General features: G+C 25.2%; 3 protein-coding genes across 3 annotated transcripts in view; 2 read left to right on the plus strand and 1 right to left on the minus strand.

Annotated features, from left to right (window-relative positions):
- Window positions 1-1501, minus strand: part of LOC128966459 (uncharacterized) — a 2099-nt gene extending 598 nt beyond the window's left edge. The window contains exons 1-2 of the mRNA XM_054313313.1: window positions 1453-1501; window positions 1-1327 (exon numbers count right to left, since the gene is read on the minus strand). The exon at window positions 1-1327 is cut by the window's left edge and continues 598 nt beyond it. Coding sequence (XP_054169288.1) covers window positions 1-1327; window positions 1453-1464 — 1339 coding nt within the window. The 5' untranslated portion in view covers window positions 1465-1501. The remainder of the gene's footprint in view (window positions 1328-1452) is intronic.
- LOC128953011 (nephrin-like) overlaps window positions 1-12189 on the plus strand; it is a 27442-nt gene extending 15253 nt beyond the window's left edge. The window contains exons 5-14 of the mRNA XM_054298504.1: window positions 2955-3194; window positions 4078-4222; window positions 5152-5303; window positions 7330-7566; window positions 7861-7989; window positions 8386-9012; window positions 9392-9797; window positions 9880-10016; window positions 10445-10642; window positions 12137-12189. Of these exons, the coding sequence (XP_054154479.1) occupies window positions 2955-3194; window positions 4078-4222; window positions 5152-5303; window positions 7330-7566; window positions 7861-7989; window positions 8386-9012; window positions 9392-9797; window positions 9880-10016; window positions 10445-10642; window positions 12137-12189 (2324 nt within the window). The remainder of the gene's footprint in view (window positions 1-2954; window positions 3195-4077; window positions 4223-5151; window positions 5304-7329; window positions 7567-7860; window positions 7990-8385; window positions 9013-9391; window positions 9798-9879; window positions 10017-10444; window positions 10643-12136) is intronic.
- A 1380-nt stretch (window positions 12190-13569) lies between these two features.
- Window positions 13570-14403, plus strand: LOC128953021 (motile sperm domain-containing protein 2-like). Its single transcript, XM_054298515.1, has one exon. It carries the CDS (start codon window positions 13570-13572, stop codon window positions 14401-14403), a length of 834 nt encoding a protein of 277 aa, XP_054154490.1.
- The last annotated feature ends 3647 nt before the right edge of the window (window positions 14404-18050 follow it).

Genomic DNA, 18050 nt, shown 5'->3' on the forward strand with positions numbered 1-18050 from the left:
CATAGCTAACATAGGGGACTTGATATCCATAGCCAATACCACCACTATATGGATAAGTCCCAACTGTACCGGTAGTACTGGGTATACGTATGCCGCCCACTCCACCACCAACTCCATAATAGCCAGTTGTTGTTACCATCGGTCTAGTAGTTCCTCTATTGTTGTCTACCTGTGCCGGCGCCACACCTCCACTAACTACGGGTATCTGTGCTGCCATTTGACCAGTGGTGACCATTGGTGTTTGGGGTATCATATGTGTTATCATTTGTGGCCTAACAACTGGTACCTGGGCTGGCATTTGACCCGTACTGACCACAGTAGGTGTTTGTGGTATCATATGGGTTATCATTTGTGGTCTAACAACTGGTATCTGTGCTGCCATTTGACCAGTGGTGACCACAGTAGGTGTTTGGGGTATCATATGTGTTATCATTTGTGGCCTAACTACAGGTACCTGTGCTGGCATTTGACCCGTAGTGACCACAGTAGGTGTTTGTGGTATCATATGTGTTAGCATTTGTTGTCTAACCATTGGTACCTGGGCTGGTATTTGACCCATAGTAACCACTGTAGGTGGTTGGGGTACCTGTACTGGTGCTATAAACTGTTGTCTAACTACTGGTGCAGTAGTAGTCAATACTGGAGGTGTTGGTGGTGGTTGCGGCACCTGTGCTATGATTTGTGGTACACCAGTAGTAACTGCCTGTCCTCCTCCTCCAACAACTCCACCATAATAGCCACGACTGGTGGCATATTGTTGTACAGCAGGAACAGCTGAATAAGACATTAGTGGTCTATAGTAGGTACCGGTGGTACGGCCACCATAGATACCCGATCCGATGCCATACATAGATGTGCCGGTAGTACCGCCGCCATAATATCGGCCCAAACCACCACCACCATAAACTGCTGCCGGTATATATCCGCCACCAACACCATAGCCTCCCTGAGCAGCACCGACACCACCTAAACCGGTGGCACCTAAACCGTACATTCCTTGTCGATAACCACCATATCTACCGTAACCGCCATATCCACCATAACCGCCATACAAGCCCTGACCAATACCGCTCAGACTGCTCGACCCATACCAGGGTTGCTGTCGGCCATAGTTATGCCAGCCCTGTCCATAACCACCATAACTACCTGTGCTGGGCCCATATCTCCAACTGCCCATTGTTGATCCCGGTGTTGATCCGGCCCATCCATATCCAGCACCAGTAGATCCACCATAGCCACCACTAGCACCAGTTCCTCCCCAATACTGGCTATTTGCTGGGTTACATACCAGTGCTGCTACTATTACACTATAGACTACTGATAATATCTGTAACACAAAAAAATAAATAATAATAATAATAATAATAATATAATTTATAAATACTATTGATATAACATTATATATATATATATATATATGATTAATAATAGTTAATAATAATAATAACCTACAATTAGCTTCATTGATATATTATATATATTTATTTTTTGATAATAAAATATTTTTAATTTTTTAAAATATTATAACCATAATTGATGATTATATATATATATATATTAATTATTTGAATTGCATTTTTTTCACAGAAAATTATACTAGATTTTAGTAAACGTTTTTTAAAACATCTTATATATACAGCAATTATTTAAGTAATTTTTGTCCTTGGACAATTTTTACTTAAATAGTAAAAATTTAAATTAAATTATATATTATAATATGAAATAATTATTATAATAATAAATGTCATAAACTTTTTTTTTAACTGACATTGAAAATAGCTTTTTAAACAATATATTAGAAAATGTTTTGAATAATAATTATATCACCAAAAAAATAAATTACACTTTTATTTATTAAAAATAAATTTTATTTATTTATTATTTTTATTATTATTTTGTTTTATTTTATTTTATTACAGATGCATATAATATATATATATAATAGTATACTAACTAATAAATATTTACAATAAATATATTGCTATAATTGCTATATTTATATATATATTTATCATTAAGCCATTGAATACTAAATTAGTATTACTAATACTTATAATAATAATAATAATAATAATATGATATTAATAATTGAAACAAAATTAATGTTTATTTGAATGTTAAATTATTATCATTATTATTATTATTATTACCAAATATATTAAATAYCATAAATTATCATAAAATTTATGACAATTGTTATGTCATCAACAATTAGTCAAACACTTAGGGGAAAAAATAACAAATAAATACATTTAATACATATATTAATAATATTAATAATAAAATTATTTATGATTTTTCTGAATTGTCATTTAATTGCATGTAATAATTATAATAATCTTTTTATTACAAGCGTTAATCTATTACATGATTTGAATAATTAATTAATTATTTAGTTATTTTTTTTGGTTATTAAATGATTATAAAATTTTGAAAATAAATTATAAATGTAATAATGTTTTATTTTCAAATAAAATAATTAATAGATAMTTTTTGTTATATAGGATATTAATTTTATAAAAAAATTATATATTTATTAGGAAATTATTATTATTATTATTATCATATATTAATTATTAGATATTATTTAATAAATACTATATTTAAAATTTTGTTTTTAAAAAATGTTATTTAAACTTTTATTATTACAATTACTACAATTAGATACTACTGTATAATAATAATAATATACAAGTAAATAGCTAGGTATTAGTCAAATAGGCTAACATTGGTAAACAAGTGTTCATACCCATCCTACCCCCCCCACACACACACATACACTGTATCATACTATTCAATAACTAGATTATACTGTATATATAAATCTATTTATTGATTGATATATTGATTGACAATTACAATAAATAGGAATAAAAATATCTAATTTTATTAACAATTAAAATACTTTATATAAATAATTTATTTTTGTATTTTTTACTATTGATCTATAATAGGTCGGCCCATACCATATGTGCACTGGTATAGAGATAATGAACTAATTGATGACACCTATAGTACTAGTAGTAGTAGCCAGGGCACCGTTAGTAATAATAATAATAATAATACTATTCAAATATACAACGAACTGGCCATCAATAGGCTATCGAGAATAATGTTCAATAGTGTACTATCGTGTAGGGCTGGCAATAATATTAGCAAACCTATCAGTGCCCGGCTAACCATCGATGTCAACCGTAAGTATCATATTTTAATACTACTACAGTATATATATACCGTATATATATATATATTAATAGTTTTTAAGCCTAAAAAATATTAGATAACTATACTTATCATATATATATAGATTTGTAGACATATCTATATAGATATATATGTATACTTATTATACCATATATTGTATATACAGTATATAAGCTATTATTTTTATATGATATCGATTTCAAACACTAGTATAAGTTTATATATATAGAGAATATTATTGAGTTAAACTGTTTAATCCTTTTATTATTGTGTTATAATAGGGAATATGAGTGTATGTATGTATGTGTGTGTATGTGTGTGTGTGTGTGTGTGTGTGTGTGTGTGTGTGTGTGTGTGTGTGTGTGTGTGTGTAAAGGAATTGTACATTTCCTTATCGTACATACCAGTGCTCATTGTGTGATTTGATTTATATAAACTTTAATATTACTTTACTAAGCAATTGATTTTTTATTTCATTTCCTCTTTCTCTCTCTCTCTCTCTCTCTCTCTCTCTCTCTCTCTCTCTCTTTACTTACACAACTATTTTGCCACTAACTAACTCAAAAAATAAGTAGTAATCGTATTGATTGTTAGACACACACACACACACACACACACACACACACAAAGTGAGTGAGTGAGTGATTTAGTGAGAGAGAGAGAGAGAGAGAGAGAGATTATTTTGTATACAATCTATTGATTGACATTTTAATTAAAAATTTCTTTCTATAAAATAAAACATTATTTATTTATTTGTAAATATATTACTCGTAGTATATATTTGTGTTGACAACCACTAACTGAATGTTTATTTATTAATTGCTAATAATTTTTTTTTATATATTTAAAATTTAAAATTATTATTATTTACAGTTAAACCAATCGATGTTGAAATACTTAACGCCAGACATACGCTGATTTCCGGCCGGGAAGTGGAGATGAGCTGCGAATCGCGGGGCAGTCGACCGCCCGCACAGATCACATGGTTTAAGGACAATCGGGAGCTGACATACTCTAGGTATACATATATGTGTCTCTATATAAATTTATATACCCAACCATAACCTAACCAAACCATTATAAACTATTGATTTTTATTATAAGAAAAAATGTATAATTATGTGTATAAGTGTGTGTGTGTATGTGTGTATGTGTGTATGTGTGTATGTGTGTATGTGTGTATGTGTGTATGTGTGTATGTGTGTATGTGTGTATGTGTGTATGTGTGTATGTGTGTATGTGTGTATGTGTGTATGTGTGTATGTGTGTATGTGTGTATGTGTGTATGTGTGTATGTGTGTATGTGTGTATGTGTGTATGTGTGTATGTGTGTATGTGTGTATGTGTGTATGTGTGTATGTGTGTATGTGTGTATGTGTGTATGTGTGTATGTGTGTATGTGTGTATGTGTGTATGTGTGTATGTGTGTATGTGTGTATGTGTGTATGTGTGTATGTGTGTATGTGTGTATGTGTGTATGTGTGTATGTGTGTATGTGTGTATGTGTGTATGTGTGTGTATGTGTGTATGTGTGTATGTGTGTATGTGTGTATGTGTGTATGTGTGTATGTGTGTATGTGTGTATGTGTGTGTGTGTGTATGTGTGTATGTGTGTATGTGTGTATGTGTGTATGTGTGTATGTGTGTATGTGTGTATGTGTGTATGTGTGTATGTGTGTATGTGTGTATGTGTATATATATAGGTGTGTGTGTATGTGTATGTATGTGTGTGTGTATGTGTTAAGTAACACACATAACAAAGTATGCTTTATTGTAGAGCACAGGTAGCTTTATATACAGTATACACAGCTTATATACAATAATATCTGGATATACCTAATATTAAAAAAGTGGTTTTTATTGTATTGTATTGTATCCGTTAGTTTTTTTTTGATTTTTATTTTTCACTATTGGTTTTCAATTGTAATAATACTACTAATAAAATAGGGAAAGTATATCACACGACGGAAATGTGACCACAAGCCTACTGAAGCTGAATCCCCAGGTGCTGGACAATGGCGCCTATCTATCGTGTCGTGCAGAAAATCTACGATTAGCTAACAGTTCAATAGAGGACGGCTGGAAGCTTAACGTGATCTGTATGTATAGTATCTGTATAGTTATATATATATATTGTTATAATATTATATTATATAACTTAGACTATTGTATAGCTAATGTCCAAACACTTTAACTGTCTCTCTCTCTTTCTCTCTCTAATTCTCTCTCTCTTTCTCTCTTTCTCTCTTTCTYTCTCTCTCTCTCTCTCTCTCTCTCTCTCTCTATCTATCTATCTATCTATCTATCTATCTATCTATCTATCTATCTATCTATCTATCTATCTATCTATCATCTGTATATGAGATGCTTATAAAAAATATATATATTGTATATTATGCTTATTATAATTCAATATACATTATGATAGTTATAATAGAAATATTAATTTTATAATTTAAAAAATCACTTATTTTTATCTATATATAATAATTTTTTTTTAATAATAAATATTTATAATTTATATGTAATTATATGTAATTTTAATTAACTATAATTATATTAATATAAATCATCTAAAACCATACAATAGTATATTACTTTATATATAGTATTGAACAAATTTAGATTTAAATAATATAATTAATTTTTTTTTTAAATAAATTAAATAATTATTTTACAATATATTGTCAAACTTTAATTTATTATTATGGATATAAACAACAACGAAAACAACAAAAATTAACAAGATAAAAAAATTAATTAAAAATTTTTTTTACAGTAGTGTTAAGTTTCAACAAACAAACAAACAAACAAATAAAAATCAACAAAAAAAACTATTAATACTTAAGTACATGTATTTTACATGTAATTTATTACATATATACAGCTATATAACTGTATAACTATTATCATAAGGGAATCATTATTTTTACAGTAAAAGTAATAATAATTATAATTATTATTATTATTATTATTATTGTGTGTCCGTTCAAAATATATACTGTACACACAAATTGCATAAACATTACAATATGTTTAGTCCAATACATTGGGGCTAACTGTGTGCATAATATCATCATCAATACATACAGGGCTAACACTGTGTGAACATTCATAGCATTATCATCATCATCACTATAGGGTATGGGCACATAAATTTTGTAGTAGTAGTAGTAGTAATGCACAGTTAGCTCAAGATTGTTAATTAGGGACTTAAGTGTAAAATAAATGAGAGCCCAAAAGTCATTTACTGATTTATTTTTATATATATATGTGTGTATGTGTTATACGCTATGTTTAAATCGCTTAGTATTATTATAACTTTTAATTGCATATAACACACCATACATACATACATACACATACACATACACATACACATACACATACACATACACATACACATACACATACACATACACATACACATACACATACACATACACATACACATACACATACACATACACATACACATACACATACACATACACATACACATACACATACACATACACATACACATACACATACACATACACATACACATACACATACACATACACATACACATACACATACACATACACATACACATACACATACACATACACATACACATACACATACACATTATAAAAGCAATCAAAAATATGCTCATAATATAAATTACAGTTAAACACTTTTTTTTATAATTATTATTATTATCCATTATATTCATACATAAACTATTAATTCATTCATTAATATAATTAATAATAAATTTTGTTTTCCATCACAAAAAACATAGTTATTATTATTACTATCTCTCTCTCTCTCTCTCTCTCTCTCTCTCTCTCTCTCTCTCTCTCTCTCTCTCTCTTTCTCATACATATGTAATATAATTATAACAATATTATATATTAATAGATAATAATTATTACAACAACAACAACAACAACAACAAAAATCTTTAAATTTTATTAATTAAATAATTTATTTAAATTTTTAAAAAAACTACAAAAATATATTATTTCTCTATTTATTTGATTTTATCATTCAATTAAAATTAAATTTTTTTTTCGCTTAATTTTATTTTCTAATCAATTGATTTATTTTTTTATTCAAATAAACCCAACCAAACAGTTATACCAATAGTTAGCCTACTATACAAAGGTATGTCCATCGATGAATCGACAGTATCATCACCACTATCACTATCACCATCATCAGCACCAGTAGCCTTAGCCTCAGCACCGGTAGTCGTCGTTGTCAACGATGGCGATGAGATTATAATGGAGTGTTCAATAAAAGCCAATCCATTAGCCAAAGTCGTACTGTTCACACACGACGGCATCCAATTAGTTACTGACTCTCAGTCAGGTATATAACAGTTATATACAGTATATATATATATATATCTATCTATCTATCTATCTATCCATCTATTCTTAACATCCATTTCCTTCAATAACCTCAAAACACACACTCAAACTATACATACAATATACAGTATATATATGCCATACACTTAATAAATCACTTTTTATTATTATTATTAAAAATGTTGTCAATTTTTTTTTTTTTTTGATTAATTTTATAATTYAATCAATTTATTAATAATATTATATATATTTTTTTTCTCACTTTAAATATATATGTTATGGATGTGCACAGGTATTATCGTCAATAATTCATCGTTGGTTATAACCAGTGCCCGGCCAGTACACAAAGGCAGCTATCAGTGTCTGGCCATTAATTCCCAGGGAAAGGGTATGAGCCATGAAGTCCGGGTGAACGTACAGTGTAAGTGCAGTGTATATAACTAACTAACTAACTGACTGTCTGTCCGCACATCCCTTTCCACATCCTATTATTCATCCCTTACTATCATTGCTACCATTCCTCACATAATAACACTACTAGTAATAGTTTATACTCTCTCTCTCTCTCTCTCTCCTCTCTATTATATAACTTAGACTATTGTATAGATAATGTTCAAACACTTTAGCTGTTTAGCTCTCTTTCTCTCTCTCTTTCTCTCTTTTCTCTCTCTCTCTCTCTCTCTCTCTCTCTATATATATATATATATATATATATATATATATATATATATATATATATATATATACCATATATAATAATGATGTTTATGATGATTATATATATATATATATATACGGTATATATTGTATATATTAGACGCACCTATTTGTACACAACCGGCCACAACCAATACTACCGTACGTATCATATCATTGGACGATAAACTGAAACTGGTCTGTCAAATGGACGCCGAACCCAGTACTGGCCTACAGTTTCAGTGGACGTCCAACTTGACTACGAGACGATTTCTAGTCAACCAGGACTATATCATCAGCACCGGTACCCAAACCAGTAGTACACTGATACTGGATCCCCGGGCCCAGATGTCGGCCCCCGAAATCATACAATGTTTGGCCACGAATCGAGTAGGTTCGGTACGCCAGCCGTGTACCTATCAGTTTYGGCCGCCTCGACGACCCGAACCGGTAACCGATTGTCACAGTCGTAATCGGACTACCAGTTCGCTGGTTGTCGACTGTCTGGCCGGCAATGATGGCGGCCTCAGGCAATCGTTTCGGYTGGAAATCTACGACGATATGCTGGACGGCCAGCGACTGGTATTCAACGAAACTAGTGATACTCAGCCAGTGTTTACCGTTGTTGACGGTTTGTTGGCCTCGCAGACAGTCTATTCGGGTGTCGTCTATGCCGTCAACCAATTGGGCAATAGCTTGCCGTTTGATATCAAACTACAAACACATAAGTTATTGAATAAAAAATTTGGTAAAAAATTTATTTTTTTTATAATAATAAAAAATATCATAAATTTATAGTTATTTAGTTATAATATGTATTATTAATTTTGATATATATAGTCTTAATAATTATATGCAAACATTACAAAATTAATTTAAATAATTATTTTTTCACTAAAATTAATAGTTTATAATATAATAATAAAAAATATTTAAATAATATATTAGCGATAAATAAACTTATCATTAATTATATATACAGTATATATATATTTAGTTAAAAATAAATTTAACTATTTTTTGAAATAAAATTATTATTTAAAAAATATATTTATTTTTAATTTAACAAAAATCTACACATTTTTTTATATATGTAAAATATATATTTTTTTTTTGGTCACTAACAGTACTGGACAGTAGTCCTCAATCGGATGTAGTCTACGACATGTGGACAGTACTGATAGCCGCCATCATTGTTATCGTATTGTTGTTGATAATTATCATAACGATTATCGGCTGCAAAATACGTGGCGGCCGTCGACGGGCCGCTGCCGGTGCTGGCGGTGATGGCGGCGGCGGCGGCGGCGGCGGCGATGGTCAACAAAATAGTGGACATAAATTGAACAAATCATCCGATAGTAATCAATTAGATGATAATATTTTAACCACGACATCACCATCATATCATCAGATGAATAGCTATCTATCACAACAACAACAACAACAACAGCAACTTAAACAACAACAATATAATCAATCAAACGGTGATATTGTTTCAACAAACCAGAGCCTACTATTAAATGATAGTCAAAAGTATTATTATTATTGTTTAAAACAATTTATTTTTAATTTATTATTTAAATCAATAATAATAATTTTTTTTTTGGTGTTAAAGATATACAATATATTTGGTGCCAAATAATAGCGGTGTCGGYGTCGGCGGCGGCGGACTTGTCTGCGACCAGACTATACTGGATCTGATGGCCAATGATATTGTTATCAGAAATCCTGATCTGATTCCGCAAATATATGGTAATTGAAGTGTTTTTTTTATAGTTTTATTTTTTATATTTACAATATTTTTTGTTTTGTTTAATGATATCACATATAAATTTGAGATACAAAACAACAACAATAACTAAAAAATAAAATAAAATTATATTTAAATAAATAAATAAAATATATTTTTATTATTATTATTATTATTATTATTATTATTATTATTATTATTATTATTATTATTATTATTATTATAGTTAAAGTATAGAAATAATATATATATATATATATATATATATATAAAATTGTATAATATTTTTGTTTATGTTTATATTGTATTATATATAAAGAATATATCTATTTATTTATATATAGCTATATAACTATATTTTTTTAGTATTTATTTATATAATTTTAATTAATTTTCATTTTATTTGTTCACCAAATAAATTAAAAAACAGGCGATTTTGACGGCATTGACAGTATGACTGATCGGACGATAACCGATTGCCAGTCATCGACAGCGACGGCAACGCCGACAATGATATGCCGGTCATCGCCGCTGACTATGATGTCATCGACAACAACAACAACGACAACAACTGGTAGTAGTAGTATTGGTAGCGCAGGTGGTGTTCATCAATCAAACAGTAGTTTAAGTAATAATAATAATAATAATAATAAATTTGGTTTGGATTTAAATAATTTGATTCACAACTATAACGCCAACAATAATAATCATCAGACCATCGATACTACTATTACTACTACTAAAGGCCAGCAAATAATAAATGATAACCAAATTCACGATAACATAACAAATGCCATTGAAATTCATACCGTAATCAATGATTTTATTTTTTTATTTTTTATTTAGTTTTGTATAATATATTCCCTCTCTCTCTCTCTCTCTCTCTCTCTCTCTCTCTCTCTCTCTCTCTATCTATCTATCTATCTATCTATCTCTCTCTATCTCCCTCTATCTCTCTCTCTCTCTCTCTCTCTCTCTCTCTCTCTCTATCTCTCTCTCTCTCTCTCTTCTCTCTCTCTCTCTCTCTCTCTCTCTATCTATCTATCTATCTATCTATCTATCTATCTATCTATCTATCTATCTATCTATCTATCTATCTATCTATCTATCTCTATCTCCCTCTATCTCTCTCTCTCTCTCTCTCTCTCTCTCTCTCTCTCTATCTCTCTCTCTCTATCTCTTTCTCTCTCTCTCTCTCTMTCTCTCTCTCTCTCTCTCTCTCTCTCTCTCTCTCTCTCTCTCTATCTATCTATCTATCTATCTATCTATCTATCTATCTATCTATCTCTATCTCTATCTATCTATCTATCTCTCTCTCTCTATCTATCTCTCTCTCTCTCTCTATCTATCTATCTATCTATCTATCTATCTATCTATCTATCTATCTATCTATCTATCTCTCTCTCTCTCTCTCTCTCTCTCTCTCTCTCTCTCTATGTTTTAACTACACTTTTATATCACTTTATTTCTTCACACATATATTATTAATAAATAAATTTCTGTATATTATATAACCATATAATATAGATATATATATATATATATATATATATATATAGACTGTTTATATATATATGTGATAGTAAACACTGAATAATATATTTTATATGATTTATTATATTTTGTGTAACAGATTACTCTCTGATATAATTAATATTACTTTACATAATTAATTATCATTATTATTATTATTATTCATATTGTTTTGTTTTAGAGCTATTAATTGTTTTTTGTTGTTGGGTAGGAAATAGTATGCATTATAACAATATATTAATATATATATATATATTTAATATAAATTTTTATACTTATAATAAGCATATATCACATACATATACTGTATATTAATATATAAGTAATTCATATTAAAAATATTTTTTGAAACTTTTATTTTTAATTATAGTACACTATTAGATTGTTAGTTACAATATTTTATTTAACTATTAAATTTATATACAGTATATATATATATATATGTCGGTTATATATATATATCACAAACACTATGTTTCAAAAAATATTTCCAAAAAATAGTTGCGAAAAATTTTAATAATTTAATTAATTAATTAATATTAATAATAATTATTTTATTTTTTTTATGTCTCACTTTCCCATTGTTAAGGTTCAGCCAAATGTGAGCGATGGGTATCCGTTAACAACCGCTGTCTGACATAATAGCAATTAATTTCATAATAATATTATATATAATAATAATAATAATAATAATAATAATATAAAGTTATTGAAAAAAATTTTATGATATAATAATTATGAATATAATTTTTTAAATAGTTATACGCAATATAYATATATATATATATATRTGTATATTAAATATCATTATACAACTTATTATATTATATATAACTTATATATATATATATATATATGAATATAATTTTTACCAAAAAAGTGCCTTTTTATAAATAAAATTTTTAAAAAATAAATAATTTTAAAAAAATGTTTACAATTTTTTTTTTGATAATATTTTATATTTTCTAAACAAATTATAATTGTTTTTTTTTTAAAGAAAATTAATTTAATAATGTATGTGTAATATATGTTATTTATAAATAACAACTATATATTGTATTGTAAATATGATATTTAAAAATAAATAAATAATAATAATAATAATAAACTTTTATTGTTAATAACTGTATTATTTGATCTGGATAAATAATCTAAAATTTAAATTTATAAAAATAAAAATTAAAAAAACATTACAAAACTATAATATCACTGATTTATTTATTTAAATAATTAACTAAATTTAATATTATTTTAGTTAGTTTTTTAATTTCAAATTTATTATTTATATATATATATATATATATATATTATTTTAAATAAGAAAACTATGAAATCTAAATAGTTTAGTGAAAATTTGAAAAATATATTAAAATTATTATCAAAAAATAAATAAATAATAATAAAAACAAATAATAATTATAATATTAATATAATATTAGTATCTAGAAAATAAAAAATATACAATTAGATTATTATTTAAATACTTATTTAAATAATAATAACAAAAATAATTTTTGATAATCATATTTTATTAGATTTATAAAACTATAGTATTTTTTAGAAAAATTATTTTTTTTTTGATTAAGATAACATTTTTATAAATATATAATATAAATAGTAATCTATTAAAAAACAAATTGCATATAATATCATAATAAGCATTATGAAAATATTTTTAATAAATAACTCACATATTATTTTTTGATATTTATTATTAATTTACCTAATAATTTAATAATTAATATCTATTATATAGTTATAAAGAATTTAATAATTAATATTTAATAAAATATTTTTCTACTTATAGAGAGAGAGAGAGAGAGAGAGAGAGAGAGAGAGAGAGAGAGAGAGTCGAAAAAATACCTTATGTTTTATACCCTAATAAACAGATAATTAAAAAATAAATAAATAAAAATTATTTATATATTATATATATTTATAAAAAAACATTTGATTTTATATTAGTTTTTATTTACTAATTAATTAATTAATTAATTAATACAAACAAACAAATTAAACAAAATGTCTGTCAATAAGGAAACAATTGCCAGAATTAGGACCCAATTCCTGGAAACGGTAGTTAAGACCAGTGATGGTGACTGTGATGACGGCTGCTATCACTCGGCCGACTTGGATAGGATCCGATCGGACGACTGGACAGTTGAACGATATTTGTTGACCACTAAGTCGGAAGACGAAGCCGTAAAAGCCATTCAGCGGACAATGCGTTGGCGTAAGTCGTTTGGTTTAAACGATTTCCGTGACCAGCGATTTCCGTCGGAAATGTGGTCAACTGGTCTAGTAGTTAGGTATTGCCGAGACCGGGCTGATCGCCCGGTTGTTTATGTCCAGAATAGCCGCTACCGTAAGTGCGGACCCGATTGGCTTCAGCGGTTCAAAGAGTTTATTGTCTGGCAATACGAATCGGCCGATCGTGAGGCGGGAGCCGCGGGTTGGGGTCTGATAAACGATGCTAACGGTGCCGGACTAGCCAATGTCGACATAGAGTTGTCCCGATTTATGATCGATGTATTAAAACATTACTATCCCGGGGGACCCCGCTATTTGTTGGCCGTAGATTTGCCGTGGATTTTGAAAGCAACGGCTCAGCTGATCGTATCGTTTATGAACGATTCGCTGAGGAGTATCTATCGGGCCATCAAATCGGCTGATCTGAGGGAATATCTGAGTCCCGAATGGATACCAATTCATTTGGGCGGTCTGTATAGTGGACCACCACTAGGGTCGGTAATACCAGATAATGTATTACAGATGACTGACCAGTCAATGAGTGGCCAGTTTACCGACGATCAGATTAGAAAGTTTTATGCGGTCTATAAATCGGAGCTAAAATAAAAATATTTTTAAAATAATGAATTTAAAAAATTTTAGCAAAAATTATTATTTATTTTTTTTTGTTTTTTAAAATTATTAAATTCAAATGATTAGAATACTAATAGTAGTTATTAAAAATAAATTTTTTTAAATATAATAAATTATTATAAATTAATATAATATAAATATTATTAATTTTTTTGCTAAAATTTATTTCATATATTTTTAGTTATTTATTGTTAGATAGTTTATTACTTTTTTTACGTAAAACAATTGTAAATATAATTTTTATTATTATTATTATTATTATTAAGTACTTTGTTAGGTATTTTAATAATATTATTAATAACAAAATCTAGAAATAATTATAATTAGTAAAAATATTTTTATTTACAAAAAAAAACTAAACAAGCTAACTAAAATTACATTTAAAAATTTTCAATTAACCAGATTAATTACTAAAAATATTAAATAAATATTTTAAATAAAAAATAATATTATATTAATATAGATATAAATATTTTTTTTTTTAATTTTACCACAAAATTATATAACATTTATAGTATGTTATTCATCATATAGTTTGAAACAGAGACAGTCATTACAATACAGATATATACTAATGTTTTTAAAAAAAAAATTATAAATATATAGTTTGTTTTAAGTAAATAAACTAGTATTTTAAAATTTTTAAATATATATATCATGTATAAATATATATAGATAATATTTAAAAGCTTTTTGCAAAAATATTTGAATAATTTAAATTTTTTTTAAAAAATAGTATTTAAAAGTTCATAAACTTAACTAATTTAGAAAAATTTATTATTAATATTAAATATATATTGTATATTATTTGTATATATTTTTAATTATTATATTATTTAATTATATTATTATTTAATTATATTATTATTTAATTATATTATTAATTAATTATATTTAATTTTTTTTTCAAATTTCCAATATCTTGTAAATAATGTTAAGTTAATTAAAAATAATTTTACTATTATTTTTATATTTCTCTATTAGTATAATATGATAAATGTTTAATATACTAAAACAATTGACATTTAATTAATAATAACATAAATACAAAATATAACATAAACTAAAAATATATATATATATATATTATATAATAAATGTAAAATATTATTATTATTATTTAAAAATATTTAATGAACTTTCTTATTTGATAAAGTTAAAAAAATTATTTAATTGATGATTAATTGATGAGATATACTGTAAATATATTTAAGATTATATATATATTTATTAAAAATAAATTAAATGTCCTTTATTTTATCACTATCATTAATTTTTATTATGTATAATTAAAACAAACAAGTTTTTGAAAATAATTTTTTAACAGCAGTTTAACAACAAAATATGTATATATATATATAGTATATATATACCACTTATTATATTAAAAGTTATTTAATTTCATATATATTCAGGTTTTTTTTGTAAAATATATTTTTAAAAACTTGTTTTATATTAATAAAGTAATATTTTTTGATACTTTTCTATTAATAACTTTCTGACATTTATTTTAAAAACAAAAGTTTTAATTTTTAATTTAAAATAAACTTTGTTTACTAAAAATATAATGAATCGGTTAATAAAATGTATAACAAATTTTTTAATTAAATTTACTATTATTGTTATTATCATAGTACTAGTTATTATAATAATATTTATATCACTATTAGTGTTTTCAAAACAAAATGTAAGTATATTTATCGATAATTATCTATTAAATATATTATATTTAATTAATAATATTTATTATTTTTTTTAGTATACTATATAATTATATTCTATGTATAATAATAATAATAATTAATACAATTATTATTTAGTTTTAATAATTATAAACTATAATAAAACAATGTTGAATTTTATGATTTATTTTTGTGTGTTAATTTATTTTATTAAAATAAATACCTTGAATAATTAAGTTTTTAATTTGAATTAATGTAAAATATAAAAAAACAATTAAATTGTTAATTTCTTATTTTTAAAAGCTAATAAATAAATAAATAATATATATATATATATATATATATATATATATATATTGATGATATTTTAAGATTATAAAAATAAAGATATTTAACAAATGCAAAAATATTTATTAAGTATTTAATTACAAAACATTATTATTTTTTTGTTATATTAAAACAATAACCAGCAATTAATTACAGTTATAATTATTATATTTCAAATAAATCAATATACATATACTGTATAATTACTGTATATATATTTTTATAAAATCTATTTAATTATATATATATATTTATATACAGTATATTCAAGGTTTAACAAACAAAATATAATATATATTTATGTGTTGTCCACAAATAATTTTTAATTGATAGTTGTATTGATTTTCTATAATATTAAAAAAGTTTTTAGTATTTAGTTTTTCAAAAAAAATAAAGTTTTAAAATTACAATTGAAAACAATTTTTAATAGTAAAATATTATGAATCGTTTAGTTAAATGTATCACAAATTTTCTAATTAGTATAACTCTAATCATATTAATAGTTATTTTAATAATAATAATATTATCATTAATAGTGTCATCAAAACAAAATGTAAGAGCATTTTATAATTGCTAATTATTTATAGTTTATTATTAATATTATATTTAATTAATTAAAAAGTAATGTTTAGTATTAAATAAATATTTTTAAAAATAAACTATTTATAAATAGTTTATTTTCCAGTCATTAAAATCAAATAATTTTTTTTCTCAATATAACCGATAATAATAATAATATCACTTAATAGACATTTTTTTATCGATATATAAATAATTAATTAATTAAAAGTGTAATGAATTTATTCACATTTAATTCATATAATTTTTATTTTCATTATTAATATTTATTTATTATTTATTAACATTATATCTAATATAAAAGGGTTTTTCATATATTTAGCACATGCGGTTTTTGCTATAATTCTTAAATGGTGTGAGATATATTAATTTTGTAAAAAGTGTATTAAAATATGATTTACGCGTGATATCATAAAATTTTTAATTTTGATCACGTGATCATATTTATTTTGGGATGTTTGCAAACCACTATGTCAGAACCTAATCTATAAATGATAGAATAAAATTTCAATTATATTTTTGTAAAGCTTACATTGAAAATTTATGGAAAGAAAAAATTTTCAAAATTGGTCAAAGAATAAAATTTTTATGGTTTTTCAAACTTGTGGAATAACACATTATATAAAAATTTTCAAAAATAAAATGACGTTATTTATGGATAGTAGACATTAATTAGATAAAGATTTTAATACTATTACTTATTCTATAAACAAAATTTTTTTATGTCGAATATTTTTTAAAATAATAAAATTTAATTACAAATTACATTATCGAATTATTATGTTGTGCTTTTTATTGTAATTTGAATATCTAAAAAAATATTCGACATAAAAAAATTTTGTTTTTAGAATAAGTAATAGTATTAAAATCTTTATCTAATTAGTGTCTACTATCCATAAATAACGTCATTTTATTTTTGACTATTTTATATAATGTGTTATTCCACAAGTTTGAAAAACCATAAAAATTTTATTCTTTGACCAATTTTAAAATTTTTTTCTTTCCATAAATTTTCAATGTAAGCTTTACAAA

This window comes from Oppia nitens, unplaced genomic scaffold (assembly GCF_028296485.1).
Source record: "Oppia nitens isolate AA-2021 unplaced genomic scaffold, nextdenovo-longstitch-racon4-pilon3 scaffold11_pilon_pilon_pilon, whole genome shotgun sequence".
Classification (NCBI taxonomy): Eukaryota; Metazoa; Arthropoda; class Arachnida; order Sarcoptiformes; family Oppiidae; genus Oppia; species Oppia nitens.